This window comes from Hyaena hyaena, unplaced genomic scaffold (genome assembly GCF_003009895.1).
Source record: "Hyaena hyaena isolate Hyena2069 unplaced genomic scaffold, ASM300989v1 scaffold_530, whole genome shotgun sequence".
Taxonomy (NCBI): domain Eukaryota; kingdom Metazoa; phylum Chordata; class Mammalia; order Carnivora; family Hyaenidae; genus Hyaena; species Hyaena hyaena.
In genome coordinates this window covers 978,996-996,894 of record NW_024081163.1, presented here as the reverse complement: position 1 = coordinate 996,894, position 17,899 = coordinate 978,996, and the positions used below count along the sequence as shown (strand labels likewise).

At 38.2% G+C, this 17,899-nt stretch overlaps 1 protein-coding gene across 1 annotated transcript in view; it reads right to left on the bottom strand.

Moving 5' to 3' along the window:
• Positions 1–17,899, bottom strand: part of ADAMTS6 (ADAM metallopeptidase with thrombospondin type 1 motif 6) — a 131,067-nt gene that overhangs the window by 17,540 nt on the left and 95,628 nt on the right. The window contains exons 14-15 of the mRNA XM_039255521.1: positions 12,205–12,409; positions 455–631 (exon numbers count right to left, since the gene is read on the bottom strand). Coding sequence (XP_039111452.1) covers positions 455–631; positions 12,205–12,409 — 382 coding nt within the window. The remainder of the gene's footprint in view (positions 1–454; positions 632–12,204; positions 12,410–17,899) is intronic.

Genomic DNA, 17,899 nt, shown 5'->3' with positions numbered 1-17,899 from the left:
TAATATTTCAAAGATTGCCAATCACATTATCAAGCTAATTAGAATGCCCATACTTTTTCTGTGAAGTTAAGAGCAGCCACTTTTGCAAGTAGGAAAGTTAAGACACTGATATCAACAAATTTGTTTTTGAAGTAGTTGAAAGATTTGGGACTAGAATCCAAAGTTTTGTTAGCTTGCTCAAATATCTGGCCATACAGACTATCTCTCTTTTAATTTTAAGTTACATTGGTAAGCCCCAAGGAGTAGGTAGAAGTAGGAAGTGTGTGGGTGCGGGAGAAACACAGCTAGTGGGTCTATGTGTGGCTGCTGCTCGTGCATTGTTTCATACTTGTATCTTATACCCAGATTTCTATATCGTGTTTCTCATCTCTGGAGCCCTTATAATGACTGAATCAGAAAACTCAAGTGTCTCAAGGTGCTGCTTCAACAGGAGCCCCTAGTCCCACCACCTTACCTGGCCCCAGTCTCCAGTCACCCAGCGAGGAGGAGGGCAGCGGCCCAAACTGCAGCGGATACGGACAGGGGGTTTGCTCTCTTCTGGACACTGTGATGCTGGGAATGTTTTAGAGAGGTCACTGCTCTTGCACAGAACAATCCGATGCTTGAATCCTGGACCACATTTGGGAGTGCACTAGAAATAAAACAAATACTAATGAATCATGGCAGTTGAAAGATAGAGGAAAATATGAGGAAGGTCTTTCTTAAAGTACATGTGTTTGGGTATACAATATGCATATAGACAAAATTCTGGTCAAAGTCTTTCAGATTTGAAAACTCCTTAAGTTTTTAAGCAGAAGTACTTTTATCTTTTTCCCTAAGGACTTTAAGAGCTAAATCCAAAGTTTGCTTTTCTTGGCTAACTTATTTTCTTCTTTTATTGTGGGTAGGTTTTTTCCTTGATACCTCCCTGACCTTGGCTACATTTAATAAACACGATATATACCAAGTATTGTGCTAACTGCTAGAATTTATATAGTCTTTACAGAAATCCTAATTTTTGGATGTGAATCCTTGGTTTCCTACTTGCTGGGTGTAGTCTTCTGAAAAGAATCCTTATTATTAGTAGACATGAGAACTCATCTTTATGAAGCAAGCTGGAAGTTAATTGAGATGTGTATTCTTAGAGTGTGGTAACTAATAATACATGGCAATTGGTCATAGTTTATTGCACAGAAAATCTCTGAACTTTTCCTTGTACCTAAGAAATTTCCTTAAACATAATGAATTTGACTCTTCTTTAGTTGGACCAGACTGTTCTTCATACCGAGGAAAAGATGCTTCTTCTTCCAATGTCACAAAGGTCTATTATTTACCTCTATTCCAGGTTAATTGGAATACTGTTTCTTAGAGTCACCTATTAAACATGGTGACTGACTAAAGTCCTCCAACTTCCTACCCTCTATGTTTGAACACTTCCTTAAAATCTGTTCTTCCTCTCAGTCAGGTGAGGATCTTATCAATAACGTTTTGAAGCCCTGTTTCTATACTTTTTATTCAAGAACAACAACAAAAGAAAGAAAGAAAGAAAGAAAGAAAGAAAGAAAGAAAGAAAGAAAGAAAGAAAAGGAAGGAAGGAAGGAAAGAGAAGAAAATAAAAGAAAAGAAAAGAAAAGGAAAGAAAAGAAAAGTAAAGAAAAGAAAAGGAAAAAAAGAAAAGAAAAGAAAAGAAAAAAGTGTTCCAGATCTAATGCAGGAGCTAAACTAGAATGAGGGGAAGGGGATACAAAAGTGAATAAGATGTTCTCTACCTTCCAGGAGATCATAGTTTTATGTAGGAGATATACATGTGAACACAGGTTAAGTAGTATAAAAGAAGATGTAGAATATATATACTCTTGTGCCCAGCATCACCATCTGCCTATTTATAATTACATGTTTACATGTCTTATCATCCCTCCCAGACTATAAGCTCCTTAAAATGATTTCATTTCTAGTTTTTCTTTGTACACCACCCCATTCTGACCCTCAGGATTCAGCACAGGGCTTTGAGTATGCACTCAATAAATACATACTGTTCTATATCTGGAAGGATGGCTTTCATTTACAATCAGGTAAATCAATATGTGCTAGTTGTGGGATGAGGATATCATAATGAACACTATATATACCCCGTGCTCTGTCAGGGGCAATCTTTGAGCCTGGGGCGTGTCATAGAGAGAAAAATACTACTATTTTTTTTTCCAGGTGAAATCAAGGATCCCATGAAAACTTTTCATCATCATGAATGTAATAACAGAATACATTTCCTCCAACTTAGAAAGAGTTTCAATAAGATGCATTTTGAAGGAGGATAACATCCAGTTCTTTCCAATATGGCTCCAGGAGAAGCTTTGGTTAGGGACTTTGTGGTCAAAGTGGTCAAATTCCTGATGTTTGCTACTTCTTTTCACACCCAAATCAACATCCTTCTTTCCAGCTGCTTCTTCTCTCTTCTCATAGAATCATCACGGGGTCCTGTTAGTCCAACTCCCACATTCTCTCACATCTGTTTTTTTCTCACATCATTTCCTTCATGTAAGATAGCACTGTCATTCAAGCAGGTCTCCTTATTTCTTGCTCTTACCTTACTCCACTCTATAAAGCACAAATCAATTATATTTTCTTGTGTTTAAAAAATAAATCCTTCAATGGCTCATTATTGTCTTCAAGATAAAAATTCAAACTTTAAATATGCTTACTATCCCCTCATAGGAAGGCTAAGTTTACCTCTTCAGATCAATCTCTCCATTCTAATGTGCAATATTCTCTAATGCAAGCCCAGTGCCACATACAATGCCACTACTGCTGCCATTTCTACTAATTAATCACTACTAAAAATAATGATGATAATAGCAGCTATCATTTAATAAACATGATATATACCACATGTTGTGCTAAATGCTATAATTTACATAGTCTTTACAGAAATCTTATGAGATGGCAATTACTATTTTGTTTTTAAAATGAGAAAACAATCTTAGAGACTCAGTGCTTGGTAGAAAGTCATGCGGCTATTAAATGGCAGATGTAAGGCTAACTCTTACTGTTTTTTGGATGTTAGGCTTTACACTATGTCCTTTGCAACTTTTGTCTCAATTAATCCTTACAACAATCCTATCACTTTATATTCGGGAAACCAAGACATGCAATCATGTGTTCTGTAGAACAAACAAAGCCCAGATTCCAGGCTGTTGAGCTTGCCCCACCTGTGTCTAGTCCTCCCGACTTCATACCAAGTCTCCTCCACCATCGACCAATGTTAGAAGAAGAGGCCTTCGAGGATTTCTGCCACTCTCTGAATTCTTAATATCATTACTGCTAATAACACTACTACCTTACATTTCATTAGAGCTTCACAGTTCACCAATTTCTTTTCTTTATTTTTTTAATAGTTTATTGTCAAGTTGGTTTCCATATAACACTCAGTGCTCATCCCAACAAGTGCCCTCCTCCATGCCCACCACCCCCCTTCCCCTCTCCCCCACCCCCCTCAGCCCTCAGTTTGTTCTCAGCATTCAAGAGTCTCTCATGGTTTGCCTCCCTCCGTCTCCCCAACTATTTTTCCCCTTCTCCCGCTTCGTTCTCGGTTAACTTCCTCCTAATCCACCTATACGTGCAAACATATGGTATTTGTCCTTCTCTGCCTGACTTATTTGCTCAGCATAACCCCCTCTAGTTCCATCCATGTTGCTACAAATGGCCAGATTTAATTCTTCCTCATTGCCATGTAGTATTCCATGGTACAGATAAACCACATCTTCTTGATCCATTTGTCAGTTGATGGACACTTAGGTTCTTTCCATGTTTTGGCTATTGTTGAGAATGCCGCAATGAACATTGGGGTACATGTGTCCCTATGCATCAGCACTCCTGTATCCCTTGGGTAAATTCCTAGCAGTGCTACAGCTGGGTCCTAAGGGAGTTCTATTGTTAATTTTTTGAGGAAACTCCACACTGTTTTCCAGAGGGGTTGCACCAGCTTACATTCTCACCAGCAGTGTAGGAGGGTGCCCATTTCTCCACATCCTCGCCAGCATCTATAGTCTCCTGATTTGTTCATTTTAGTCACTCTGACCGGTGTGATGTGGTATCTCAGTGTGGTTGTGATCTGCATTTCCCTGATGGTGAGGGACGCTGAACATCATTTCATGTCTGTTGGCATTCTGGATGTCCTCTTTGGAGAAGTACTGTTCATGTCTCCTGCCCATTTCTTCACTGGATTATTTGTTTTTTTGGGTGTGGAGTTTGATGAGTTTCTTATATGTTTTGGATACTAGCCCTTTATCTGATATGTCATTTGCAACTATCTTTTCCCATTCCGTTGGTTGCCTATTAGTTTTTTTTTTTTTTTAATGTTTGTTTATTTCTAGGAGACAGAGAGAGAGACAGCATGAGCAGGGGAGGGTCAGAGAGAGAGGGAGTCACAGACTGAAACAGGCTCCAGGCTCTGAGCTGGTAGTCAGCACAGAGCCCGACGCGGGGCTTGAACCCACGAACCGTGAGATCATGACCTAAGCGAAAGTCGGACGCCCAATCAACTAAGCCACCCAGGCACCCCGGTTGCCTATTAGTTTTATTGATTGTCCTCTAGGGTTTTGGTGGTTTCTTGTCTCACATTCAGGTCCTTTATCCATTTTGAGTTTATTTTTGTGTATGGTGTGAGAAAATGATCTAGTTTTATTCTTCTGCATGTTGCTGTCCAGATCTCCCAGCACCATCTGTTAAAGGGGCTGTCTTTTTTCCATTGGATGGTCTTCCCCGCTTTGTCAAAGATTAGTTGGTCATACATTTGTTGGTCCAATTCTGAGTTCTCTCTTCTATTCCATTGGTCTGTGTGTCTGTTTTTGTGCCAATACCGTCTGTCTTGATGATGACAGCTTTGTAGTAGAGGCTAAAGTCCGGGATGATGATGCCTCCCATTTTGGTTTTCTTCTTCAATATTACTTTGGCCATTCGGGGTCTTTTGTGATTCCATACAAATTTTAGAATAGTTTGTTCTAGTTTTGAGAAGTATGCTGGTGTAATTTTGATTGGGATTGCATTGAATGTTGCAATTGAATATTGCTTTGGGTAGTAATGACATTTTAACTATATTTATTCTTCCAGTCTATGAGCATGGAATGTTTTTCCATTTCTTTGTGTCTTCTTCAGTTTCCTTCATAAGTTTTCTATAGTTTTCATCATACAGATCTCCTATATCTTTGGTTAGGTTTATTCCTAGGTATTTTATGTTTTTTTGTTCAATTGTGAATGGGATCACTTTCTTGATTTCTCTTTCTGTTGATTCATTATTGGTGTATAAAAATGCAACCAATTTCTGTATGTTGATTTTATATCCTGCAACATTGCTGAATTCATGGATCAGTTCTAGTAGGCTTCTGGTGGAGTCTGCCGGGTTTTCTATGCAGAGTATCATGTCGTCTGCAAAAAGTGAAAGTTTGACTTCTTCTTTACCAATTCTGATGCATTTTATTTCCTTTTGTTGTCTGAGGGCTGATGCTAGGACTTCCAGCACTATGCTGGAAGTGCGTAGACATTTATAACTGTTAGTTCTTCCAGATGGATAGAACCTGTAATTATTATATAATACCCTTCTTCATCCCTTGTTACTGTCTTTAATTTAAAGTCTAGTTTGTCTGATGTAAGTATAGCTACTCCAGCTTTCTTCACCAATCGCTTTCAAATACAGTATTCTTATACACATTTTTGAGAATGGTTACAGATAAGGAAAACTTAAGGTTAAATACATAGCAAGGGGTAGAGCAGGAACTAAATTGTAGACCTTCTGATCCACACTTTAGCTCTTAGCACCATCATGATATCATGAGAACACATAAGAAGTATTAATTAATTAATTATTAAAAAAATGAATTGAGATAAAATCCAAAAAGACTTTAGGGAGATAGGCAGAAAAAGGTAGGATATATGGGAAATTCAATTTTAGTATTTAAGTTATGATTAGTTCTCATATTGGGAACATTTGTTAATAAATGCACTTGTGCCACTCTCCTCTCCCTTTACATTTTAAAAGCATAATATGTGTATTAAAGCTGGGGGCATATGCCTCTTGCTTATTCAAATATCTTTTTCCAGTAGCAAGCAGCTTCTGTTATTGTTCAAAGGATGTAGTAATATCTAGCAGTCTTGGCTAAGAGCCTATGCCAAAGTCCTGCTTACAATTAGGGGTGGCAGACAAAGCCATGACACTCAATTCATTCGTTTGTGTCTACAAGTCCCCAGGAAACCAAAAACAAAACAAAACAAATAATGGTAGTAACAGGGAGAACAAAAAAAAGACAAAAAGAGACAAAGCAGTGCTAATATTGATTAAGTGTCAGGCAGTGTATTCTGAGTACTTTATATGTCATAGTCTACCTAATCCTCACAAAAACCTCCTGTTTCCACACCCACTCTGCAGGTGAGAAAATGAAGCAATAAGATGTACAGATAAACGCAGATAGCAGCTTTCTACCAGAAGAGAGCTCTGAAAACAAATGTACAGAGACACAAACCCTCTGTGGGACAATGTGAAATTATACGAAAAACTGAACAAACAATGATGACTTCTACTGAAGAAATAATTTTAGAAAATTACAACCAAAACTCCACTAAATAAGCCAAGGATATTCCATCCCATCACACCAGAAGTAGAGAGATAATCAAGTGAATTCTTGAAATAATGAATGACTGAAAACTATATTTCTGCCACATTCTGATTCAATAAATACACCAGCCCTGACCCCTGCAGATCTAGCTATAAATATTACATGTCTGTACCCAAAGCTTCAACTCTGGTCTCTGTAAATATTGTATTTCTTAAGGGTGATTATAAATTTAAATGTTTAAAAAATGCTTGTAAAAAAAAACCCAGTAAAGGCATAGGGATGCCAATTAGACCAGCTTTATTCAAGGAGAACTCTATCTTGTAAATTCTTTTGACCTTAGGTCAGAGATGTTCAAGCAGAACATCAAGCAGAAAGGTCTCAGTTTGGTTTTATTTTTACTTCTTCCAGCTTTATTTGGCCTATGTTTCATCTTTCCCTCTCTCTAGCCTTTTGATAGATAAATATGTGTATCCATCTGACAGCTTCAGTTCTATTTAACTATCTGACAAAATAAGAAGTTCTAGAAAAGCAAGATGTAGTCATGATTCTGTATATGATTAACAGATATTAACTTAATTACAAGTGCTTCAGTCTTCTTTGGAAATAATCACTGGTCTCTACCCATGTAAAGGGTAGACTTTTACACATTTTTTTACTATGCCCTAAAATTCACTAGTAATAATTAAATATTGATACTTAGTAATAATTAGATATTGAAGGAGTAATAAAACTCATTTTTTAGATGAAACCATCCCATTCGTTCTCACAATAAACTATAGGTAGCTGGGTGGAAGATACGATTTCAGTGGACAATCCATGCTTCCCTCCACCCCCCACCCCCACCCCGGCACAGGGAGAGTACAAATGAGAGGGAAGCAGAGGAGCTGAAACAGGCTCTGCTCTGACAGCAGTGTGCCCGATGTGACACTGGGTCTCATGAACCCTAAGATCATGACCTGAGATGAAGTTGGATGCTCAGCTAATGATTGAGCCACTCAGGTGCACCTAGAAAATTTATTCTTTAGTAAAATTATTTTTTACTCTTTTTCTTTATTGCAGGTAAATATCTATTTTTCCTATTTATTCATATAATCAAAATGTCACAATTATTTAAAATCTGATCAGACCATTTGTTTTCATCCCAGTGGGATATGGGAGGTCATTTTTATGAGAGATGTACTTATGCTTTAACTTAATGATCTATTATTTAAAAGCAAACATATTTTGCAGAAAAAAGTATTTGAAACCCACTAGGGAAAGCAATTTGGCTTTCACTTGTAAAGAACAGAAATGTTAACATTTTGGGGTTAGACTGAATTCTCTCTGGAGATACAGGTTTAATTCACTTTGTTATAGTACCAGAGTAGAACCTAGAAGTAAGCAAGGGGATGTCACAACTGTCTTCTAAAAGAAAGCACAGTCCTCCGCAAGTAGGTTTGCACCCTACCTTTGCCCTCATTCCTTCTTAACTAATGCTACCTAAATGTAACTCCTATCAAATCAATTGAGTATGATGCCAGCAGTCATCCACTTGTCCAAGAGTAAGTACAAGAAACAGACCTTTTTCAATGGCTACTCTGTGGGAGTCAAAAGAAACTATTCCAATACATCAAAAGAACGGCTTAGGATTGCTGGAGCCAATCCACAGTATGCAGCAATGCATCTAAGAGTTATTTGCCAAGAAGGGGGCAAAAACAGAAAACCATTAAGTCCAACACAGTATAGGTGATCCCAAGAGTGAGGCTAGATTATAGAGGAAATGGGAAAGCTGTGGCTTCATTAGTTTCACAAAAGGCTGCTGAAGAGCCATTTTCTACCAAGGTAACTTGGCTTTTGTTTTGTTTTGTTTTGTTTGTTTTTTTCTTTTGCCATAAGCAAAAGAAAATAACACGGTGGGTTTCACTGATGGAGAAAATTAAAAATGGTTCCTGGCTTTGCAACAATAGAAATTTTATATTAGAGAGGCCAGCAAAGAAAAAGAAAAGGGCAAAGGGTACATTCCTCTTGCTGCAACATGCTTTCGCTAGTTGAACCGCACCCTTGTGATTAGCAGAGCTCAGACAGCTGATCTTTGGAAGTGGGGAAGGGGCAGAAAGAGAAGGGAAGTTTTCAGAGGTGTGTCAAATGAATACTGTGTGAAATATTTGCAGCAGCTAACCAAAAAAGACTGTACATTGCCTGCTGTTATGGTAGGATCTTCTCTTTTCAAAAGCAGGAGGTATTTCGTTCCTCTGGGGAGAACAGGCACCTGTTCTCACTTTGTTCTCCATAGCTACTCAGACATTTATTTCACTTAATGCTACTTTCATTTATTTTTAACCAATCTAGGGAAGAAGTGGGCTCCCTAGTAAAGTAAAAAAAAAAAAAAAAAGGAAGTGTGAGAGTGTACCCCTCCTTTGGAAAATAAACAGGGAAGACTGAATGGAATAAAACTTAACTCCTTTCTTTCTGAGAAAGATCCAAAGAATAAAGGTGATGGTACATATAGTATTCAACTGGAATATCTGAGATGATAATGGCAGCATTTCTTGAACTATGCTTATCCCTGAACAGTTTTCTTAGGCTGTCCATGGAGAGAGGACAATAGCCACCAATGCTCTCTTTGAAGTGGTAGTCCCAACATATGCATACCACACCCTCAGCACTGAATCTTTGTCCTAAGCTTCAACGTAGCTATCTTTTTTTTAAGTAATTTATTTATTTTGAGAGAGAGAGAGAGAGAGGCAGACAGAGAGATAGAGAGAGAGAGAGAGAGAGACTGTGAGCAGGGGAGGGGCAGAAAGAGAGGAAGAGAAAGAGAAACCTAATCAGTCTCTGTGCCATCAGCAAAGAGACTGACGCCAGGCTCAAACCCACGAACCATGAGATCATGACCTGAGCCAAAACCAAGAGAAAGACACTTAACTGACTGAGCCACTCAGGCACCCCCATTTTTCTCCACTTTTGGTAGCAAGATGATATATAACATTGAATACTTCTTATTATCTATCACTACTTCATGCAATCTTCTTTTCCATTTATTCCTTAAAACAAACCCTTTTCTTCACCCTACTTTCACCTCATTATCTTTATGTTTCTGTTCAGTTGTTTCAGGAATCTTCTCTGAATAAGTAACTATCTTGTTATCAGGAATATCTTCTCCAGTTTCCCTATTCTCTTCCTATTTCATATTCTATATTGCAACTTTTAGTTTAGCTCCCATCAACTAAAAAGCTTTTCTTCTTTTTTGAAGTTTATTTATTGGGGCACCTGGGTGGCTCAGTCAGTTAAGCGTCCAGCTTCAGCTCAGGTCATGATCTCGCAGTTTGTGAGTTTGAGCCCTGCGTCGGGCTCTGGGCTGACAGCTCAGAGCCTGGAGCCTGCTTTGGATTCTGTGTCTACCTGTCTCTCTGACCCTCCCCTGCTCACACTGTCTCTCTCTCTCTCTCTTTCTCTCAAAAATAAATAAACATTAAAACTTAAAAAAAATAAAAATTTATTTATTTATTTTAAGAGAGAGAGAGAGAGATTGAGAGAGAAAGAAAGAAAACGCTGGGGAGGGACCAAGAGAGGGAGAGAGAGAATCCCAAGGAGGCTCTGCACCATCAGCACAGGGCCTGACATAAGGCTCAAACTCACTAACTGTGAAATCATGACCTGAGCTGAAATCAAGAGTCCAATGCTTAACCGACTCAGCCACCCAGGCACCTCAATGAAAAAGCTTTCTGATCCTATTCCAAGCTATTCTGACCTTCTTAGCTCTAAATTTCTATATCATTTATACATTTATACCTCACAATCCACCATTTTATTAAACACTGTCTTATGTTATTCTTTAGTTTATTCATAAATAGTTATTTTCCCAAGCTTATGGGATTCCTTTGTATTGCTCATAGTGCCTATTACAGTGTGGTTAATTAGTACTAAATTATACTTAGGGACTTGACCTGAAACCCTAAAACTGTTGAAGCCAGTTGTCAGGCCTCTCACTTTATGATTTTCCAACAACAAATTTGTCATCATTTCCAATGACTACTTATGAACTTCTATGAAGGTCTTGGGCACTGAAATGCAGGTAAAATAATTATCAACATATATACAACTCTATAGAATGTCTATTCTTTATCAGTCAATTTTATCTTCCAAATCAATTTAGGAGTTAATCCACCCAATTTTAGGGAACAGCAGAGTTCATACTATTTTTCATAACCACTCACAAAGAATATTTCTACATTTCACTGAAACACAAAAGTTAGGTAGGCAGATATAATTACTGAAGCTGGAGTACAGCCAGGAAACTTGGGAGAACACTCCCAATTCCCACCAAAGATTCCATAGATAACTACAACTAGTCAGAATCTCCATTTCCATGTACCATCTTAAACACAATCCCTCTTTTAGGCCCAGGCCTCTACCAAAATAGGGCCACTCCATCAGTAAGATTCATAGGGGGAATAGTTATATCCAGGGGTTCTTAAGGAACAATGTATGTTTTCTGTTTATTTAATTTTTTTTTTTTTTACAAACTTATGAGGTCTACAGGAAATACCCAAAGCAAGTACCACAATGTTTCCAGCAGGAAATGCATCCTGTTTTGTTAACTTGGAAGAATGACCTTTAGTTATATAGCCAGGTACTCATTCTTTTTGATATTAACCAACATCACAGGAGAATTCAACTCTTCTTTGGGAAGTGTGAAGAATGGTATAGTGTTTCCATTTATACGGCTCATGAAGAATGAGGAGTCATGAATTAACTCTACCCCTTACCTCATTTTTCATAAAGCAATTTTTCTGAGACCTCTGGATTATTTTATGGTCCTTTATATACACGTAAGGCAGAAAAACATTATCTTAGTCAGGTCTCCCTGACTGATCATGTAAACAGAGGTTAATGATAAAAGCTAAATTGGACTTTTTGGTATATTAAAACCCTCAACTCTGTGTTTATTGCCCAGATGCAACAGAAGGAATTAAAATATATTTAGATAGGGGCGCCTGGGTGGCTTAGTCGGTTAAGCGTCAGACTTTCACTTAGGTCATGATCTCGTGGTTCCTGGGTTCGAGCCCCGCGTCGGGCTCTGTGCTGACTGCCAGCTCAGAGCCTGGAGCCTGTTTCAGATTCTGTGTCTCCCTCTCTCTCTGACCCTCCCCTGCTCACACTGTCTCTCTCTCTCTCCTAGAAATAAATAAAAATATTTAAAAAATAAAATAAAATATATTTAGATATATAATAAGTGATAAAAAATTGATAAATATTCATATGTAAGAATTATGTGGTTAGGCTGCAACATGACTGGGGGAAAAAAGATTTATCACTAATCCTGAGCGTATTTTGCTGCTCGAGAATAGCAAAAAAAGAGAAAAACCACTTATATGAGTACTCACTATACTATTCTTTCCAATTCCCTTTAGGTTTATTTTTAATCAAATTGATGTCTAGTTTGTCACTGATTTCCCTGACCCAGAAAATCCTTATTTCCTGACAAGCAGCAATACATTATAACAAGGACAAATTCACTGTTAGGCAGTCTTTACTTGTTGAGTTCTAAGGTGCTCACACGCTCAGGTGTCCTTACTATTAAATGCTTTGGTATTGATAGTTAAGACATCTCAAAACATACAGCCTCAGATTTCCTTACTTCTGACCAATCCAAAGCCACCCACTGAGGCGGACATGACTGGTTGTTGCAGGACTCCATTTCAACAGGCCGGTGTGTTAGACAGCCGCTGTAGTCCAGTGTCTCCTCCTCAGAAGGTCCAATCTTCCTGATGCAGAGCACTGCCCTTGTGCGCATCCCACCATCACAAGTCTTGCTACACTCCAACCAATCCCCGATGAACCACCTGCAGCAACAAGTGGAAGGAACACAGAAAAATATTTCCTCAGTAAAGCCAGAGATTTTCTGCTGAGTGAAAACATTTTCACCAGTGGACTACCATCCTCTCCCTAAAAAAGCTGACATTTTTCAGTGTTGGTTGATGTGACAAATGACAAATGGAAGAGCTGCTAAGGAAAATATAACATTCTGTCACCTGCTTTCCAAAGCGTAGTGCATGGGCTCTGAAGCAGACAGGAGCCTGGTCCAAACAAATAATGTACTATATGTTTTTAACCACATTGATATTTTCCCTTTTCTGAATTAATTTTTTATGAGAGACAGAGCGAGTGGGGGAGAGGGGCAGGGGGGTAGAGAGAGAATCTTAACCAGGTTCCATGCTGAGTGCTGAGCTCAATGTGGGGCTCAATGCCATGATGCTGGGATCCTGACCTGAGAAGAAATCAAGGGCTGGATGTTCAGCAGACTGACCCACCCAGGCGCCCTTCTAAATTCATTTTTAAAATAAAGATAACAATATAAATGTAAGTCATTAGATTGCCATGAGGATTAAGTAAAGTAATAAATATGAAGCTCCCAGTCAAGCTCCCAGTCATGTTAAGTGTTTAACAACCAGCTCTTTATGGGGGGACAGGGACCTTGATTTATTGCATTTAACAATTTTGTGGGGTGAATATCTCACTAACACCAATTTCAACCTACATCCTTGACATGCTGATCATAAGGAGAAGATACGCTAACAATAACAGGATTTCAGGAGCCAGTGTACCTTGCTTTAGCATACCATAGAAAGCTTCTAACGTTGTGTCTAAATACAACAAACAAGAAACATTGCTTTGTTTATTATCAGATTGAAGCAGGTTCTCCTACAATCAAGGATTTTATGCTAAAACCACATTAAAGGAGCCAGGGATTTGTTTTTTGATTTCCAGAAATGAAGGTCAGGCTCTGCAGAAGATAGTAGGCCTTTACTATGCTTATGGAACAGAGAAGCCTGAAGATTCAGGAGTCTTTAAAAACCTGCACCAAGAGCAGAGCCTGAGTCAGCTCAATGAAAACATAGAGATCCCTTGTTTTGACCCCTTTATTCCTGAAAACAACATCTTGCAGCTAATGGGGGAAGAAAATGAAATAACAAAATGAACATGTTACACATTTGTAGGTAAACCACTCTTTTTTCCCTGAAGTCATAAATGAACCTTTATATATGTAATTTTAGGGTGTGTATGTGTGTGTGTGTATATGTATGTATGTAATACTTCTGCAGAACTCACTCTCTTAGGCACATTATTTGGCCCAAAGGTGTGAATCAAGATACAAATTAAACCGATGAGAATTTGGCTTTAGAACTTTTATACCTCCACTAGAGCAAAAGGGGCCCTTTCCCTTCTCGTCACAAAGGTGCATAAAGCTGTAAGAGCTGCTGGTGGCCATGTGCCCTGTCAAGTGGAATTAGCTGATGTGAAAGAATACAGAGGAGCTAGAGGGCCCTGATGCTGTTTCAGTCCTGGATTCTAGCCATTCCTGAAGCATCTATGGTTGCCCTTCCCCCCAGCTTTGCTAAGTAAACCAACAAATCCTCTCCTGTGCAAAAAGTTGCTGAAGTTGAAGTTGTATTATTTCCAACCAGAGTGCTGATTAATATATTATTGTATTTAATTTAATAAATACATGCTGAATGCCTACTATATTCAAGGAATTTCACTTTGTTTTGTAGAAGAAGAAAGTAAGGTTAGTATTAGGAATAGTAGTTATACAAAGTCATGAAAAGAACAATGTTGAAACTAGGACTAGATCCCCCAGCAGTTACTATTTCCATTGAATTTCATTTTCAACCCTGCTAAGTAGTAGGATCTAGGTCACAGGCATGAGGTCTCTCTAGTAGTTTTCTTCAATCCATGATTCTAAATCATGCAACTGTCTTCACGGGATATGTTCATGCTCTTCTTGGGTAAGAGACTATCCAGATAGAAGAGTGTGAGCTGATGTGATTGTGCCAGTTTTGTATGTGGAAGATAGTACCTTAGTGAAGTCAGAATACTAGTTTCCAAATTTGAGCCTGTAGTTAGCCAAATGAGCAACAATGACCTTTGTTCCTTATAGAGAAAAACCAGCATTTAGAAATATGGTAATTAACCAGTTTCTCAAACTTAAAATACATCTTTCCAAAATTCGAACACTTTCAACTTAAAATTAAATTTTTAAATGTTTATTTATTATTGAAACAGAGCATGAGCAGGGGAGGGGCATACAGAGAGGGAGACACAGACTCCAATGCAGGATCCAGGCTATGAGCTAGCTGTCAACACAGAGCCCGATGCAGGGCTCAAACCCATGAACTGTGAGATCATGACCCGAGCTGAAGTTGGACGCCCCACCAACTGAGTCACCCAGGTGCCCCTAAAATTCAATGATTTTAATCATTTAACCAAAAGAATGATAATTTAATCCTGAGACTCTGATATTAGTGGGTTTTTTCTAAGTTATTTTCCAGAGGAGATTTAAAGCAATTTTCATATTCTTTCCATTTTGTTTTCCACAGATGAACATGATCCCCACTTCTTAGTACCATTTTTGGTAAAGAGGAAAATGTGTACTGAGAATAATAACTTGCATGCCAGCCATAGTGAAACTCTGATTCAATTCGCAACAGTGATTTCATCACCAAGATTAGGGGATAAAACAGAAATGTGTATAACTCAGCCACAAAAAGTCCAGTCATACCACCTCCAGCCATGATCTCATTAGGTTTCATAATGTAAGAGGGATGGAGTCCTTCAAATTAAACACAGGTGCCCAGAGTAATAGCAGTGATTCAGGAGGTGTTGCTGTTCTTTGCTGCATGAGGTCAGGGCCACCTCCACCTTTTTATTCTTTGTCCTCTCTTTTATTGCCAACCATCTCTTAGTCTAGATGCTTCAGTATAGCATTTAATTTGGAATGTATGAAAGTAAAAGTATTAACTACCCTCCCAATTTCTCTTCTGACTTGAACTCTGATTTCAATCCCTGTTGCATCTTTATTGCTCACCAAATCATCCCTTCCCATGTCTCTCTGCAGGATTGAATCACACCCTAGTTATTTAAGTTGTTCTGCAATTTTGCCATTGCATCCACTCATCCTGTTTTCTCTATTCCGCTGTCCAGTTTAAGACATATGGCTTCCTTTATCTTCACTCTCCCCACTGCATTTGACCCTCTGATGACCCTTCTCCCCATTTCTCCTTTTTTCCTCCTCTAGATTTTGTGGTAAAAAACACAAAAACTCTCTTTGGAAATGTCAACTGCTGAATTGTTATAGACTGAACAATACCAGGAATGCTTCTTTCTGAGCTCTTCCCAACACCCAGTGATCAGATTGTCTACATTCTCACAAGTGTCTTCATATCCATTAGACACTAACAACTAGTGGCATTCATGTTTGACTGTCTAAGGATGATGTGATGCCATCTGTGTAATCTTGACCTATAGTGTCTGTGTAATTGGACAAACAATATATTTGGGGTGGGGAGGAAATGAGAGAGACACTATAAAACATGTTCACCAAACCTAGGTTAGTCAGAATATTTTTGAAGCAAGAAGCAATCATAAAGCTAGAATATTATTTTTGTTTTTAAACTTAAAGGGAAATGGCAGAGCATATGAAAATAAACTGCTACTGGATGTTTGGATTAAAAGAGATAGAAAGAGATTTCCTAGATTTTGCCCCAGAGTCCAGCATCTACTTATCAACTCTTCTCATAAACACAACATGGCAAAATTAAAAAAAAAAAAAAAAAATCTTCATAATTTAACAATAACATCTTTAGTCAGAGAGATTCAAATATGTAACCTATTAACTACCTTACTAGGCTAGAACTTTGCTAGATTTTAAAACAGATTTCAGAAAAAAATTCTAGGGGTGCTGGGTGGCTCAGCCATTAAGCATCTGACTTTAACTCAGGTCATGATCTCACAGTTCATGGGTTTGAGACCCTTATCAGGTTCTGTACTGACAGCTCAGAGCCTGGAGCCTGTTTTAGATTTTGTGTCTCCCTCTATCTCTGCCCCTCCCCTGCTCATGCTCTGTCTCTGTTTCAAAAATGAATAAGCTATTAAAAAAATTCTAAGCATTAAGTTGGTAAAAAAAAAAAAATCTGCTCAGTACTCAGCTAACTGGAAAGTAAAACTAATACTAAGCATAAAACTCTATGCCCTAAACATCTCCCAGTTGAGATTTTTCTAAATTAAAAAAAAAAGTAGGGTCACCTAGGTGGCTCGGTCAGTTAAGTGCCCAACTTCAGCTCAGGTCATGATCTCAAGGTTTGTGAGTTCAAGCCCTGCGTCGGGCTCTGTGCTGACATCCCAGAGCCTGGAGCCTGTTTCAGATTCTGTGCCCACCCCCTCCCCTTCTCTGCTTGCACTCTGTCTCTCTCTTAAAAATAAATCAGCATCAAAAAATTTTTTTAAATGTATAAACATCTCTGAAATTATGGAAGTAGAGGTTGTGTCAATGAAACAAACAAGTATTAAGTATTGAAAGTATTCAGGTGCCACCAGATGTTTGATTTGTAACTTATAATGTTAGTGATATATGTATAATGAGAAAACATCACCAGAGAGTAGTATAACCTGGTCATGATATGTATTGGCCTATGAGGTTTCTGTGATTATTCCCAGCCCTTAAATTTTGGAGTTTTATAGAGGACTCTGATGAAACTTTTCTAAACTTAAAATAATAGATTATAGTTGTCCCTGGGTGAGGCACAATGACTTAATATATTGTTAAACATTATATCATAAAAGATATCATTAAATAAAACCTAACCCTGTGGCGCCTGGGTGGCTCAGTTGGTTGTGTCCAACTTCGGCTCAGGTCATGATGTCGAAGTTCATGAGTTTGAGCCTGGAGACTACTTTGAAGTCTTTGTCTCCCTCTCTCTCTGCCCCTCCGCCCGCTCACACTGTCTCTCTCTCAAATATAAATAAACATTAAACAAAATTTTAAATAAAACCTGACCACAAGTAAAAACTCCCCAGTCCAAACATCCTTTAGCACTTTAGTTAAAAACTATTTTATTGTAATTAACATATCCTTAACTATAGTTATTTTCATATTTATTCACTTGATTAGATTGTCCTTAGGCAAGCGAGCCATTCCTCTCAAAGCATAGTGCCTTTCACATTGCAGTTGCTTAAAAAATCGTTTTATAATTTGAGGTCACAGTATTAGCACAATGTATAATAGTCTATTGTTTTCACCCTTCTGGTTTTTACAACTTTGAAAACTATAGCATCATACAGGAATAATATTCAATATCCAAGAATTCTTCACAGGAGGCCATTTATAGAAACATTCTTGCTAGAGAAAGATAGCATGGTGAAAATTGAACTCTTGGCCATTCTCTTCGGATTCCAACTCAGCATTACTTCCTTTTCTCATGGTAGGGCACTAGCTCCCTATCAGTCATGGACTTTAATATCAACCCCTCCCTTTTCCTTTTTCCAATTATTTAAGC